The sequence below is a fragment of the Oratosquilla oratoria genome, chromosome 11 (assembly GCF_046742065.1).
Source record: "Oratosquilla oratoria isolate Oo_2021 chromosome 11, ASM4674206v1, whole genome shotgun sequence".
NCBI classification, from domain to species: domain Eukaryota; kingdom Metazoa; phylum Arthropoda; class Malacostraca; order Stomatopoda; family Squillidae; genus Oratosquilla; species Oratosquilla oratoria.
The window spans coordinates 13,084,347-13,101,316 of NC_134787.1; the positions used below are offsets into that span (position 1 = coordinate 13,084,347).

The following is a 16,970-nucleotide window of genomic DNA, read 5'->3' on the forward strand; positions in this document are numbered from 1 at the left end:
AAAGTTTCCTTAGTAAACGATGTCGGTTGAGAGTATTGCATCTCTGCACATTTTGAAGTAAAAAGTATAATAATAAAATAAAAATAGATAATATAAGAAAAAAAAAAACTCCCCTCAGCTGAATAAAGTAATCTTCAGATGTAACTAGGGGTAGGAGGAAGCACATTACTAATAATATAACACAGCTTTGAGAAATGGTAAATCCTATCCTTTCAGTACTGGTAAGTACTTATCATTATCACGGTTTCCGCCATTTCTTTTTGTATATGGTCATGCTATAAAAACAAAGCGTTTTGCAGCAACTGAGAGGGCTTTGATCTGCCAGTTGTTTCTCACTTGACACTTCGTGAGAGTGGGTTGGTGACTGGTAGATATGAGTGTGAGAAACTAGTACATAAAGTTGATAAACTGAAATTGAACGATCAGGTAGGATCACTCGAGATTTTCAGTATGTTAGTCAAGACAGTTATCTGAATATACCCTGGAATTTAAAGGTTGTTATGAATTTGTTCCATATATAACCTGGTTGGTGTTAATACTCGTATACTCATGGACTGAAGTTTTGAAGCTCATGATTCAGACAGTACCTCAATGCAAAGACATAATTTGTTGAATGTGTGTGTATATGTCATATATTACCCATAAATTGGGTCATAGGTGAGCTCTGACCTCTCATTCAGGAAGATAATAAGAGTCGATCACAAATCCAACACGTGATCCGTGATGATGATGGAAAGTCACATCCATTTCCTCCAACCCAAAGTATTCTATTTATAGTCACTCGTTTTTTATTTTTTAGATCGATTCCGCATTAAAGAAAATGAGAAATGAAAGCATGAACTGTAGTTTCGACAAGTAGAATGTAAAATATCTCAATTCAACATGTAGCATAATTTATGTTCATGAAAGCATCCATTAACATATACTGGCATTGAAGAAGTGCACGGTACTTTTCATTTCAATCCAATTCATCTGTATTACCTATCGTTACATACATTATATAAAAAAGGCAACCCCCTCAGGCCTATCATCTCCAATAGTAATTCATGCACCAGCAATGTATCAAAATGAATCACATGGAATATGTCACATATTGTGGGAAGTTTCTCAAACTCTCATATTAAAACACTCGCCGTGTTCCTTCATGCCAGGCAAAAAGAAAACATAATGGATTGGGATAATACCGCTATCATATTCAAATCCCATTGTAGCTTTACTCAGTTTACTTAGAATTTAAAGGGCCTTCCTCATAGCTGTGGTGGTCCACCGCTACTTCCAGCCCTGGGGGTCTTGTTTTTGCAAGTTAATCTGGTCTGATATGGAGTTTCAGGCTGCCCTGCATTGAGCTGTATACCCAGGTACAGGAGGCTCGTCTGGCAATGTCTTCATAAATTTGTCTAGGTGTAATTTGAATTTGGTGACTGGGCAGTTCTTGATCTCTGATATGTTTTGGTAGTACGTTGAAGATTGTTGGGCCATTGTGAGTGAAACTGGAGACAAAAAGGGTTTCTTTGTTTACATATTTTACATCTGCCATTTCGAATGACCTCTGTAGACCTACCTCGTCCTTTGGTGGTTGTTTATTTTGTTTTGTTTTTTCTCCAATTTCCACTATACACCACCTAGCTGACTGTAACACTGTTTTCCTCAAATTCCTTTTGGTTATCCTCAACTATTGCTTAACATATGGTTCAATATTCTTTTGTTTTTGTTTTTTCTATTTTTTCCTCTACGTTTTTTCGTTTTATTCAAATTACTGTTTTCCTTGCCACACTTTTGTTTTCCTCGACGTTCGTTTGTTTTTCCGGTCATTCTTTTGTTTTCATCGAATTTCTTTTGTTTTCCTATTTAGTCAGCAGTTTTTTGTAACAGAGTTTCTAGGAACTGTTCCTATCGCGCCTTAATTCGTCTATTGCCGAGTTGATGGGATCCCAGGTAGTTTATCTTCTCGTAGACGTCTCTTGAGACGACAGCTTTGTCCGTCGAGGGAAATCATTAATGTGTTGACTATGTGGTCTATTGTCGTGTTAATTGTGTCGTCTATTGTTACATTAATTACGTCGACGGTCTGTGGTCATGGTTACTTCTCAGCCAGTGCCATGGCGAGTCACGTGTCAAACGTGCACCCTCTCTCCCTTGCCTGTTCTCGTTATGTGTATAAACGTTTTGTTCAGTAATTCTGTGTCATAGGCCAGAAATGCTGTGCGCCCTGTAAGTATGGGTGTACATGTATTCATTTTCTTATTTCTTTACTCGTATGTGTATTATTTCATTCATTTATTCATTAGTTATAGTTGATTTATTCATTTATTTATTTATCTATTTATTCATGGTCTCTCTATTCACTCGTTTATGTAATTATATATTTATCTATATGATTATTTACTTGTTTATGAACTTATTTACTTATCTATCCAAAAGTTGAACCCTTCTTTGACTGCGTTAGTACAGTAACACATTTCATACGTTCTCTCGTAGCAGTCGTCAGTCGATCTTATTCAAACGAGGATCAGGTCCTCAAGACACATAACCAAGGATGACGGTTTCCCATGCTGTAGGGACAACTAAAGAGACATTCTTTACACCCATGTTTCTTTGTTATAGTTTCCTTATGACACCTTCGTTGTCTGTTGCTGTTTGTTGTTGCCGCTGTCGTATGCCAATTCATGTTACCAGTACGTATATCCCGGGGGTCTAGATTCGTTATCACATCAATCTGTCTTGGAGGTTGACTTAACCTCCCTCCTTTTGCTACACTTGGGTTACATATTACAATGATAGAATGTGCCAAGAACAGGAGATAAAATGTCTGCAGAGAGGTGTTACAGGAAACGAAGAAGAGATTACTTCTGCAATTGAGAATTGTGACATACAGTTAAATGGAAAATAGTTTCTCTCTCTCTCTCTCTCTCTCTCTCTCTCTCTCTCTCTCTCTCTCTCTCTCTCTCTGTGTGTGTGTGTGTATGTGTATGTGTGTGTGTGTGTGTGTGTGTGTGTGTGTGTGTGTGTGTGTGTGTTACAAAGTACTTGGTAAGTGCTTGTGCATATTTGGCTAAATCTGACCTCCATGTTCTACCACCGGACTGGCTCTCCCTCCTTCGCCGACTTGGACGAAGTTGTGAAGATGCGTCGACTTTACCGTGCCAAAATTTCCGCTCTTGAATTCTTCCTGCGACTAAGGACGCTCCTGACTTGCTGCGCAAGAGGAACACCCGAAGAATATATTCAAAAAGGAAAATCATGCAAGGATCCCCCCGAAGTTTCTCCAGTTAAAACTGCCGAAGTGAAGAACACCGAGGATCATCAAGTAAATCCTCAAGAAAATGGCAGCCCATCTTCAGGAGAACAGAAGAGGAAGGAACCAGGAGGAAATAAGTCCTCGATAAAGGACAAAACATGCAATGGCTCTTTATCGAGCTCTACTTCGGTAAGAAGTTCTTCCTTCAGTGACAAGTACACCGTCAAATCCCTCCTCGCCGAAGGAGGCTTCGCGAAGACGGTTCTGGTCACCAACGTTACCTCGGGTCTCACAAGCGTGGCCAAGATCCCCACCCGGAGGGACGACTGCGCCATCGAGACTTCCAAGGAGACTGAAGCTCTCGCGGCCCTCAGCCACCCCAACATCGTCCGTTTAGTCGACATCGCGACGGACGGGGTGTGCGACATCGTTGTGACGGAGTACTGCCCCGGCGGGACGCTATGCCACGCCCTGGAAAGACATCTGACGACACCTTCTCGTTCGTGGGGCAATCGGATCGTCTACTACTTCAGGCAGCTAGTGTCTGCCATCTCCTTCATGCATGAGAACAACTTCGTCCACCTGGACTTGAAGAGCGAGAACATGGTCCTTGACGCCAAAAAGAGAATCGTGAAAGTCATCGACTTTGGCCTGTCAGTGAGGACGTCGACGGTGTATGGGCTAGAGTTGAATGGTAGCCAGGGTACCCCATGGTATGTTGCTCCCGAGGTATTGGACAAGGCCCAGCACCCTTACGCAGGAGGAAAGGTCGATGTGTGGGCCTTGGGATGTGTTTTGTACGAACTGTGTGAGGGCCACCTGCCTTACTTTGAGCCCTGGATAAATGACCTCCTCCTCAAGCACCAGATGACATACTACCTGAGGTGCTGCGCAGGCGGAGGACCTGCCCTCACGACCGTGATGCCAGGAGTCTTCAGCAAAGCCCAAGAGCAGGCTCTTCTGAACGTCTTGCGCGGAATGCTCGACCCCAAACCAGAGACCAGGGTCACCATTTGGCAGGTGAGGCAAGTAAGACTCCCATGGAGGAGGAAAGGGGAAGAAAAATGAAAAGTTTCCTTTGTAGACGATGGCGGTTGAGAATATTGCAACTCTGCACACTTTAAAGTAGAAAGAATAATAATGAAATAAAAAAATAAAAAATAGAAAAAAAACTCCCCTCAGCTGAATAAAGTAATCATCAGATGTAACTAGGGGTAGGAGGAAGCACATTACTAATAATATAACACAGCTTTGAATAATGTAAATCCTATCCCTTCAGTACTGGTAAGTACTTATCATTATCACGGTTTCCGCCATTTCTTTTTGTATATGGTCATGCTATAATAACAAAGCGTTTTGCAGCAACTGACAGCCTGCTTTTGTGTTAATACTCGTATACTCTTGCACTGAAGTTCTGAAGCTCATGATTCAGGCAGTACCTCAATGCAAAGACATAATTTGTTGAGTGTGTGTGTATATGTCATGTATTACCTATAAATTGGGTCATAGGTGAGCTCTGACCTATCTTTCGGGAAGATAATAACAGTCGATCACAAATGCAACACGTAATCCGTGATGATGATGGAAAGTCACTTCCACTTCCTCCAACCTAAAGTATTTTATCTATAGTCACCCGTTTTTCATTTTTTTTTTTAGATTGATTCAGCATTAAAGAAAATGAAAAGGGAAAACTTGAACTGTAGTTTCGACAAGTAGAATCTTAAGTATCTAAATTCAACATGTAGCATATTTTATGTTCATGAAAGCATCCATTAACATATACTGGTATTGAAGAAGTGTACATTGCTCTTCATTTCAATCCAATTCATCTGTATTACCTATCGCTACATAAGTTACATAAAAAGGCACCCCTCTCACGCCTAACATCTCCAATAGGAATTGATGCACCAGCAAGGTATCAAAATGGCTCACAGGGATTTTGTAGCCCTTTGTGGGAAGTTTCTCAAACTCTCATATTAAAACACTCGCCGTGTTCCTTCATGCCAGCCAAAAAGACCACAGAATGGATTGGGATAATACCGCTATCATATTCAAATCCCATTGTAGGTTTACTTACTTAGTTTACTTAGTAAAATTTAGAGGGTCTTCCTTATAGCTGTTGTGGTCCACCGCTACTACCTGCCCTGGAGTCTTCTTTTTGCAAGTCAATCTGGTCTGATATGGAGTTTGAGGCTGCCCTGCATTGAGCTGTATACCCAGGTACAGGAGGCTCGTCTGGCAGTGTCTTCAGAAATTTGTCTAGGTGTAATTTGAATTTGGTGACTGGGCAGTTCTTGATCTCTCTGATATATTTGGGTAGTATGTTGAAGATTGTGGGGCCATTGTGAGTGAAACTGGAGGCCAAAAGGGTCCTGATTCTAACTGGGGCAGATGTAGGCAGTGGTTTGTTCTCACACATGCGACCGTTTCTTGTATTATGTGTCTCTTGCATAGACGATGCAGTTGAGTCAGGTACCTGTGTCTCCAGTATTTTCCACACATTTATGGCCCAATATCTCGTCTTCTTCGTTGTGAGTATAGGCCTAGTTTTTTCAGGCAATCCTAATAATTGAGGCCCTGTATGCCTTTGATTTGCCTGGTGAAGTGTTTTTGGACAGTCTCTAGTCTGCCCTTTTGTGTGGTGACCAGAGTTGGCTACAGTAGTCGAGTACTGGTTGTATAAGTTCCTTCCAAAGTGATAACATTAAATGTTCCTCTCTTGAATTGAAGGTCCAAAGTACCCATCCAACCATTTGTCTGGCTTTACTAGTAGTTTTGTAGATGTAGTATTTGCGGCATCTTCAATGAGGTGATTTTTTTTTATTATCCCCATAAGATGTGTTGTTCTGGTTCTTTGTGATTTCTGTGGTGTTGTGTAATTTAGTTGTGCCTTTTTGTATATGAACGTTTAATTCAGTTTGGTGACGCCCGCAGTGAGTTTGGGCACAAAATAGGATGGTAGTTTGGGCAGCCCTTTCCCTCTCTTCAGCCGCGATCGTCTCTCGGGCCGTGGTTCACAAAATTATGGCATGGCTTAGGGTGGTTATGCTTGCAGCCTTTACCGCAAATACCGTGTTTGCATATTCCATTCCTGTAGTATCGGCAGATCCGAACATTGCCTGTTCTTGAGCCTGTAGGGTAGAGACTTGTATTGGCTTGTTTAATGACTGCAGATTTGGTTACAGGTGGAACAGTGTGATCTTGGGGCTGGTCAAATTGTGGAGCTGAATTTGAATTTGTGGCGGTGTCAACTTCTGGGTTTTTATTCAATGTTGGTGTTTCTGCTGGGATTGAATCCGATTTAGTTGTGGCTTTTTTGTAGGAATGCTGTGTTCCTTGATGGTCTGTTCCCTGGTTGCTTTCTGATGGACTTCGTCTTGGTGTTGCCTGTTCATCTATTGCTTTTTGTGCCTCTTTTGCTACCTTTTCCAACATTCATCCAATTATTTGGATTTGTAGCATTTTTCACTGGTATATTTCCTGATGGTTTTCAGTAGACACATAAGATTGTATAGCGGGAGTTTTGAACAGTAGTAGTGAATCCATTCTTTGCACTCGCCACACTGAATAGAATGGGTCATGTCATCATCTTTGCTACAGGCAGCACACGTGTTTGTCTGGGGCGAGCTGGTGTCTTTGTTTACATATTTCACATCCGCCATTTTGATTGACCTCTGTAGACCTACCTCGTCGTTTGGTGGTTGTTTAATTTATTTTATTTTTTTCTCCAATTTGCACTATACACCACCTAGCTGATTGTAACACTGTGATCCTGTGGTGTTTATTGTGTATACTATGTAGGTTTCATGTTGGTTAAGGGCCTACGCACTATGAGAAAAAGTAGATAAACACGGAGCTCTCCCGCACGCACGCACGCGGTCTTCCTTTGATTTGTCGTAGGAAAATTGTTGAATCTTCCTCAATCAAACATTTTCCTAACTTCAATACCTCAAGAGGTCAGTGGCCCCCAGATTGCACTACGAGGATAGCAGTCAATAAATTAATGTCAAGAGCGGTCGTACAAGATACCACAAACTGTCCATCCTTGACCTAACCAACCACATCAAGAGCATGTAACCTGAGTCTCCCCTACTTTTCCCCGTTCCCTTCTCTGTGCTCCTCACTACCTCATTTATACCTGTACTCTATCTTGTAACTATTCTGCTGAAGAGGACTACAGATAGTAGTCGAAATATACATTTTTCTTGTACTTATATTATTTCTCCGATAGTGGGTTTAAGTGTACATTTACAAATGTGTTATAGCATTACAGTTTCCCACACACACACACACATACACACACACATATATATTTATATATATATATATATATATGATACACACACACACACACACACACACACACACACACACACACACACACACACACACACATATATATATATATATATATATGTATATATATATATATATATATGTATATATATATATATATATATATATATATATATATGTATATATACATATATGTATATATATATATATATATATATATATATATATACATATATGAGTGGAAAGGGTGATGATGTAAACGCCAAAAAACCGTTGGAGTTTATTACTAACGTTTTGACCTCAAAGGACTTCCTCAGAGTATACACTAAGAAAATATTTTACAGCTTATATACTTCATTTCTTACCCCGTTCCTCCCCTGTCTCCGTACATCCATAGGTGCGAGGGGTAGCGGAACGAAGGAAGGACGGAGACAGGGGAGGAACGGGGTAAGAAATGAAGTATATGAGCTATAGATATTTTCTTAGTGTATACTCTGAGAAAGTCCTTTAAGAAAGAAACGTTAGTAATGAACTGCAACGGTTTTTTGGCGTTTACCTCATCACCCTTTCCACTCATTCCGTCATACATATTTATATATATATATATATATATATATATATATATATATATATATATATATATATATATATATATGTATATATATATATATATATATATATATATATCATCATCATCAAATCAGCCATCCTGAATTCAATGCTGAACAAAGGCCTCCTTCATAGCATTCCATGATTCACACAACCGTGCCAACCTCTGCCACGTCACTCCTGCAAACTTCTAAATCTCGTCTTTCCATCTCCTGTATGGTCTCACTCTTCCACGCTTCCTGTCTCGCGGCGTCCATTCAGTAACACACTTGCTCTATCGCTCATCAGTCGTTCTCACCAACTTACCTGCCCAATTCCACTTCCTCTCTTTTACTGCTTCCACAATATCTTTCACTCGAATCTGCTCTCTCACCCAACTTGCTCTCTTACGGTCTGTCAGTGTTATTCCCATCATTGATCTCTCCATTGTCCTCTGTGCAGTCCTTAGCTTTGTATCCATCGCCCTCGTCAGCTTCCAAGTCTCACATTCCTAGATTATTGCTGGTAGAATGCATTGGTTGTAAACTTTACGTTTCAAACATAAAGGTAGACAGCCTATTAGGATTTTATCAAACTTACTAAACATTTTCCATCCAATTGTGATGCATCTTTTTTTATTTCATTATCATGATCTTTCCTCACTTTCACCATCTGACCTAAATGATTATACTCTTCAACTTCCTCAAGACTCTCACCATCAATTATAATCTCTTTACTTTGAACTTTCCTGTTGAACATTAATTCGGTTTTACTCTTATTCATCTTTAAACCTACTTTGAGACTTTCCTTGATCAGATCACTCAGTGTATCTTGCAAATCTTCTGCTCTTTCTGAAATAAGAATAATGTCATCTGCAAATTGTATGTAGTTGAAATATTTGCCATTAATCTTCAAACCTTTTTTCTTCCCAACTCATTCTTCTGAAAAACCCTACTAAGCAAGCTGTAAAAAATTTGGGTGAAATGGTAACACCTTGTCTTACGTCTTTCTTGATTTTGATCTTTTCTGTATCTTTATGTAGTCGAACTATTGCGGTACCTTTCGAATAAATATTTTCTAAAACTCTTACGATCTGTTCGTTTGTACCCTGTTTGCGTAGCGAGTTTAGTATTGCTATTTGTTCTACTGAATCAAAGGCCTTCTCGTAATCTACAAAAGCTAAACACAGAGGTATATGATATTCTGTCGTTTTCTCGATTAGTTGGTTAATCGCCTGCAAATGGTCTAGAGTTGAATATCCGCTTCTAAAGACTGCCTGTTCTCTCGGTTGGTTTCCATCTAAAACTTGACTCATTCTATTTGTAAGGATCTTTGAGAATAATTTATACACACACACACACACACACACACACACACACACACACACACACACACACACACACACACACACATAGATATATATATATATATATATATTATATATACAGTATATATATTTATATATATATATATATATATATATATATATATATATATATATATATGTTGACGAAGGTGGAAAAAGAAGTCACGTGTCTAGTTCCGAGTTCCTAAGTTTATTCCTGACCGGTCAGGAATAAACTCAGGAACTCGGAACTAGACCCGTGACTTCTTTTTACACCTTCATCAACTTGTCACAATGTACCAACATATATATATATATATATATATATATATATATATATATATATATATATATATAAACGTTCCATTAAATATGGACAAGAGAGCTCAGCTGTGTTCCAACATGTTAAGCAATTTAAACATTGTTTAGATTGGGACAAAGCTGAGCTTATTTATAAATCCAGATGTGAGTTCAGGAGAAAAATGGTAGAATCTACTATCATTGAATATCAGCCCAACATGAATATTTCAAAGGGGCAATGGTCCCCGGATATAATGTCCGGACTCTTCATCACCAACCTATTGAAAACTCATTTGCCTCCTGACCTCACATACGGAGTGAACCAAGGGTAGAGACCTCTTCCCATGTTCCCTTTTCTTTTGTTAAGCGTGCTACTTAAGCAGCACGCTCTCTCTTAATTGTATCTACTGAAGAGGATTGCAGTTTGCAATCGAAATATATAGATTCCCCGTTTCCAGTCTTTTCTACTCCAACAGTGGTTTCTACGTGATTGACAAATGTGTGATTACATTTTTCACCTGTAATATATACAATATATATATATATATATATACATATATATATATACATACATATATATACATATATATATACATATATATATATATATGTGTGTGTGTGTGTGTGTGTGTGTGTGTATGTGTGTGTGTGTATGTAACATGAGGTAAGGTATTCCGTTATTAATAAGGCTTACATCAACTATAACAAATTACAATATCTCATTGTTTCATATCTTAACACAATTATCGTCACTTCTAAGTAATACTGTGAGAAATTTATTTACAGTAGCTTTAACAAGCGTGTTGATATATATGGTATATATATAATATATATGATAACCTTGTTTATGTCGTAAAACTACGATGTAAACGTATACACTTCTTGAACTCAATTAGTGAAGATAAGTCATTGTAGTACTTAGAAATGAAACCAGTTTGACATCTTGTGCAATATGGTGACAGTCTGAATTTTAGCCTGAAGAGCATCAAACGATTTTATTCATCTGAGGGTCGGCGATGGTTCCAGATGGGGTCTTCAACAGTATGACCCTCTTCAATCTTCGGGCTCGACCCTCATCTGCAGAAAGTTGCCTGATGTCGCCTCAAAACAATAGATAGAAAACATATATATAGAATAAATTAAGTAATATGTAAATGTATGAATAGATAAACTAAATTGTTTATTAATTCACTATTAATTAATTAACAGATTGATACATAATTGAATAAAAATATAGATAAAGAAAGAAAATGAGTAACTATAATGAAGGTGTTATGTTATGATACATATAGTTATGTGATGTAAATATTACTGCTACTAATGATAGATAATAACCAGTAAGCACTCAATGTACTTTAGTTTGTTCTCTTCTTATAGTCGAATAACTTTTTCTTTAAACTCTTAACCATCCATAGTTTTTCCTCAAACTTGTTTCTTGTTCTTTTCGACTTGCTTAAGATTTCGTCAAATTGCTTATGCTATGTTTGACTTTACTTTCCTTTGATTTACTGTTGTTTTCCTCAGATTCCTTTTGGTTATCCTTGACTTTTACTTAACATATGGTTCAATATTCTTTTGTTTTGTTTTTTCTGTTTTTTTCCTCGAATTTTTTTTTTTTTTTTTTATTCAAATTACTGTTTTCGTTGCCACTCTTTTGTTTTCCTTGACGTTCCTTTGTTTTCCCGGCCATTCTTTTGTTTTCCTCTTTCGGCAGCGGTTTTGGGAACAGCGTTTCTTGGAACCATTCCTATCGCGCCTTAATTCGTCTTCTGCCGAGGAGTTGATGGTCCCAGGTAGTTTATCTTCCTCGTAGACGTCTCTTTCCGTCGAGGGAAATCATTTATGTGTTGACTGTGTGGTCTATTGTCGTGTTAATTGTGTCGTCTATTGTTACATTAATTACGTCGACGGTCTGTGGTCATTGTTACTTCTCAGCCAGTGCCATGGCGAGTCTCGTGCCAAACGTGCCACCCTCTCTCCCTTGCCTGTTATTGTTTTGTGTAAAGGCGTTCTGTTTTGTAATTCTGTAGCATAAACCAGAAATGCTCTGCGCGCTGTAAGTATGGGTGTGCATGTATTTATTTTCTTATATTTTTACTCGTATGTGTATCATTTTATTCATTTATTCATTAGTTGATTTATTCATTTATTAATTTATTTATTAATTTTTTATCTATTCACTCCTTTATGTAATTATATATTTTTCTAAATGTTTATTTACTTGTTTATTAACTTATTTACTTATGTATCCAAAAGTTGAACCCCTCTTTGACTGCGTTAATACAGTAACACTTTTCATACGTTCTCTCGTAGCAGTCGTCTGTCGATCTTATTCAAACGAGGACCAGGTCCTCAAGACACATAACCAAGGATAACGGTTTCCCATGCTGTAGGGACAACTAAAGAGACATTCTTTACACCCTTGTTTCTTTTTATGGTTTCCTTATGACTCTTTCGTTGTCTGTTGCTGTTTGTTGTTGCCGCTGTCGTATGCCAATTCATGTTACCGGTACGTGTATGCTGGGTAGCTCTAGGTTCGTTATCACCTGTTTTGGAGGTTGACTCAACCTCTTTGTGCTACACTTGGGTTACATATTACAATGATAAAATATGCCAAGAACATAAGATAAAATGTCTGCAGATAGGTGTTCCTGAAAGGAAACGAAGAAAAGATTTCTGATTCAATTGAGAATTGTGACGTACAGTTCAATGGTCTCTCTCTCTCTCTCTCTCTCTCTCTCTCTCTCTCTCTCTCTCTCTGTGTGTGTGTGTGTGTGTGTGTGTGTGTGTGTTTTACTAAGCACTGGGAAAGTGCTCGTGCATATTTGGTCAGATCTGCCTTCCATGTTCATTCACCGGACTGGCTCTTCCTCATTCGCCGACTTGGACGAAGTTGTCAGGATGCGTCGACTTTACCGTGCCAAAAATTCCGTTCTCCAAATTTTCCTGCGACTAAGGACGCTCTTCATTTGCTGCTCAAGAGGAACACCCGAAGAAGATCCCCCCGAAGTTCCTCCAGTAAAAACTGCCGAAGTGAAGAACACCGAGGATCTGCAAGTAAATCCTCAAGAAAATGGCTCTACTTCGGTGACCTTCGCGGAGACAAGGAGTTCTTCCTTCAGCGACAACTACACCGTCAATTCCCTCCTCGCCGAAGGAGGCTTTGCAAAGACGGTTCTGGTCACAAACGTCACCTCGGGTCTCACAAGCGTGGCCAAGATCCCCACACGGAGGGACGACTGCGCCATCGAGACTTGCAAGGAGACTGAAGCTCTCAGTTCGCTTTCCCACCCCAATATCGTCCGTCTAGTCGACATCGCGACGGACGGGGTCTGTGACATCGTTGTGACGGAGTACTGCCCCGGCGGGACGCTATGCCACGCCCTCGAAAGACATCTGAAGACACCTTCTCGGTCGTGGGGCAATCGGATCGTCTACTACTTCAGACAGCTGGTGTCTGCCATCTCCTTCATGCATGAGAATAACTTCGTCCACCTGGACTTGAAGAGCGAGAACATGGTCCTTGACGCCAAAAAGAGAATCGTGAAAGTGATCGACTTTGGCCTGTCAGTGAGGACGTCGACGGTGTATGGCCGAGACATGAATGGTAGCCAGGGTACCCCATGGTATGTTGCTCCCGAGGTATTGGACAAGGCCCAGCACCCTTACGCAGGAGGAAAGGTCGATGTGTGGGCCTTGGGATGTGTCCTGTACGAGTTGTGTGAGGGTCACCTGCCTTACTTTGAGCCCTGGATAAATGACCTCCTCCTCAAGCACCAGATGACGTACTACCTGAGGTGCTGCGCAGGCGGAGGACCTGCCCTCAAGACCGTGCTGCCAGGAGTCTTCAGCAAAGCCCAAGAGCAGGCTCTTCTGAATATCTTGCGCGGAATGCTCGACCCCAATCCAGAGAAGAGGGTCACCATTTGGCAGGTGCGCCAAGTTAGACTCCCAAGGAGGAGGAAAGGGGAAGAAAAATGAAAAGTTTCCTTAGTAGACGATGTCGGTTGAGAATATTGCATCTCTGCACACTTTAAAGTAAAAAGAATAATAATAAAATTAAAAATAGATAATAGAAGAAAAAAAAAACTCCCCTCAGCTGAATAAAGTAATCTTCAGATGTAACTAGGGGTAGGAGGAAGCACATTACTAATAATATAACACAACTTTGAGTAATGTAAATCCTATCCCTTCAGTACTGGTAAGTACTTATCATTATCACGGTTTCCGCCATTTCTTTTTGTATATGGTCATGCTATAAAAACAAAGCGTCTTGAAGCAACTGACAGGGCTTTGATCTGCCAGTGGTTTCTCACTTGACACTTCGTGAGAGTGGGTTGGTGACTGGTAGATATGAAAGTGAGAAACTAGTACATAAAGTTGATAAACTGAAATTGACCGATCAGGTAGGATCACTCGAGATTTTCAGTATGTTAGTCAAGACAGTTATCTGAATATACCCTGGAATTTAAAGGTTGTTATGAATTTGTTCCATATATAACCTGGTTGGTGTTAATACTCGTTTACTCATGGACTGAAGTTCTGAAGCTCATGATTCAGACAGTACCTCAATGCAAAGACATAATTTGTTGAATGTGTGTGTATATGTCATATATTACCCATAAATTGGGTCATAGGTGAGCTCTGACCTCTCATTCGGGAAGATAATAAGAGTCGATCACAAATCCAACACGTGATCCGTGATGATGATGGAAAGTCACATCCATTTCCTCCAACCCAAAGTATTTTATTTATAGTCACTCGTTTTTTATTTTTTAGATCGATTCCGCATTAAAGAAAATGAGAAATGAAAGCATGAACTGTAGTTTCGACAAGTAGAATGTAAAATATCTCAATTCAACATGTAGCATAATCTATGTTCATGAAAGCATCCATAAACATATACTGGCATTGAAGAAGTGCACAGTACTTTTCATTTCAATCCAATTCATCTGTATTACCTATCGTTACATACATCATATAAAAAAGGCAACCCCCTCAGGCCTATCATCTCGAATAGGAATTGATGCACCAGCAAAGTATCAAAATGGCTCACAGGGATTTTGTCACCTTTTGTAGGAAGTTTCTCAAACTCTCATATTAAAACACTCGCCGTGTTCCTTCATGCCAGCCAAAAAGACCACAGAATGGATTGGGATAATACCGCTATCATATTCAAATCCCATTGTAGCTTTACTCAGTTTACTTAGAATTTAGAAGGCCTTCCTCGTAGCTGTGGTGGTCCACCGCTACCTCCAGCCCTGGGGTCTTGTATTTGCAAGTTAATCTGATCTGATATGTAGTTTGAGGCATTGAGCTGTATACCCAGGTACAGGAGGCTCGTCTGGCAGTGTCTTCAGAATTTTGTCTAGGTGTAATTTGAATTTGGTGACTGGGCAGTTCTTGATCTCTCTGATATGTTTCGGTAATATGTTGAAGACTCTGGGGCCGTTGTGAGTGAAACTGGAGGCCAAAAGGGTCCTGATTCTATCTGGGGCAGATGTAGGCAGTGGTTTGTTCTCACACATGCGACCGTTTCTTGTATTATGTGTCTCTTGCATAGACGATGTAGTTGGGTCAGGTATCTGTTTCTCCACACATATATGGCCCGACATCTCTCTCGTCGTCTTTGTTGTGAGTCTAGGCCCTGCATGCCTTTGATTTGCCTGGTGAAGTGTTCTTGGACTCTAGTTCCTGTATATCTGCCCTTTTGTGTGGTGACCAGAGGTAGCTACAGTAGTCGAGTACTGGTTGTATAAGTGCCTTCCAAAGTGATAACATTAAATGTTCCTCTCTTGATTTGAAGGTCCTAAGTACCCATCCAGCCATTTGTCTGGCTTTACTAGTAGTTTTGTAGATGTGGTATTTGTAGGTGGCATCTTCTAATTGTTATTATCCCCGTAAGATGTGTTGTTTTGGTTCTTTGGGATTTCTGTGGTGTTGTGTAATTTAGTTGTGGCTTTTTGTATATCAACATTTGTTTTCAGGTTGGTAACGTTTGGTCCCCTTGATATGAGTGAATTTACAAGATTTGTTGAAACATTCGGTATCCCGCAGTGAGTTTGGGCACAAAATAGGATGGTAGTTTGGGCAGCCCTTTCCTTCTCTGCAGCCGCGATCGTCTCTCGGGCCGTGGTTCACAAACTTATGGCATGGCTTAGGGTGGTTATGCTTGCAGCCTCTACCGCTAATTCCGTGTTTGCATATTCCTTTCCTGTAGTATCGGCAGATCCGAACATTGCCTGTTCTTGAGCCTGTAGGGTCGAGACTGGTATTGGCTTGTTTACTGACTGCAGATTTGGTTACAAGTGGAACAGTGTGATCTTGGGGCTGGTCAAATTGTGGAGCTGAATTTGAATTTGTGGCGGTGTCAACTTCTGGGTTGTTATTCAATGTTGGTGTTTCTGCTGGGATTGAATCCGATATAGTTGTGGCTTTTTTGTAGGAATGCTGGGTTCCTTGATGGTCTGTTCCCTGGTTGCTTTCTGATAGACTCCGTATTGATGTTGCCTGTTCATCCATTGCTTTTTGTGCCTCTTTTGCTACCTTTTCCCAACATTCATCCAAGTATTTGGATTTGTAGCATTTTTTCACAGGTTTTCAGTAGGTACATAAGATTGTAAAGCAGGAGTTTTAAATAGTAGTGAATCCATTTTTTGCATTTCCCACACTGAATAGAATGGGTCATATCATCATTTTTGCAACAGGCAGCTCACATGTTTATCTGAAGCGAGCTGGCTTCTTTGTTTACGTCCGCCATTTTGAATAACCTCTGTAGACCTACCTCGACCTTTGGTGGTATATATTTTTTTTGCAATTTTTGCTATACACCACCTTGCTGACTGTAACACTGCAATCCTGTGGTATTTATTGTGTATACTATGTATGTTTCATTCTTTAAGGGCCTACACACAATGAGAAAAACTAGATAAATATGGAGCTCTCCTGCACGCACGCACGCGGTCTTCCTTTGATTTCTCGTAAGAAAATTGTGGAATCTTTCTTAATCAAACATTTTCCTAACTTCAATACCTCAAAAGATCAGTGGCACCCAGATTGCATCACGAGGATAGCAGTCAATAAATTAATGTCAAGAGCGATCGGACAAAATACCACAAACTGTCCATCCGTGACCCAAGCACATCAAAGGCATGTAACCTGAGTCCTCCCCCACTTTTCCCCGTCCCCTTTTCTGTACTCCTC

The 16,970-nt window shown here is 39.9% G+C and overlaps 1 protein-coding gene across 1 annotated transcript; it reads left to right on the forward strand.

Moving 5' to 3' along the window:
* The first annotated feature begins 12,668 nt into the window (after positions 1 to 12,668).
* Positions 12,669 to 13,748, forward strand: LOC143029962 (uncharacterized). The gene has a single exon (XM_076193174.1). The coding sequence runs from the start codon at positions 12,669 to 12,671 to the stop codon at positions 13,746 to 13,748; it is 1,080 nt and encodes a 359-aa protein (XP_076049289.1).
* Positions 13,749 to 16,970: the final 3,222 nt, after the last annotated feature.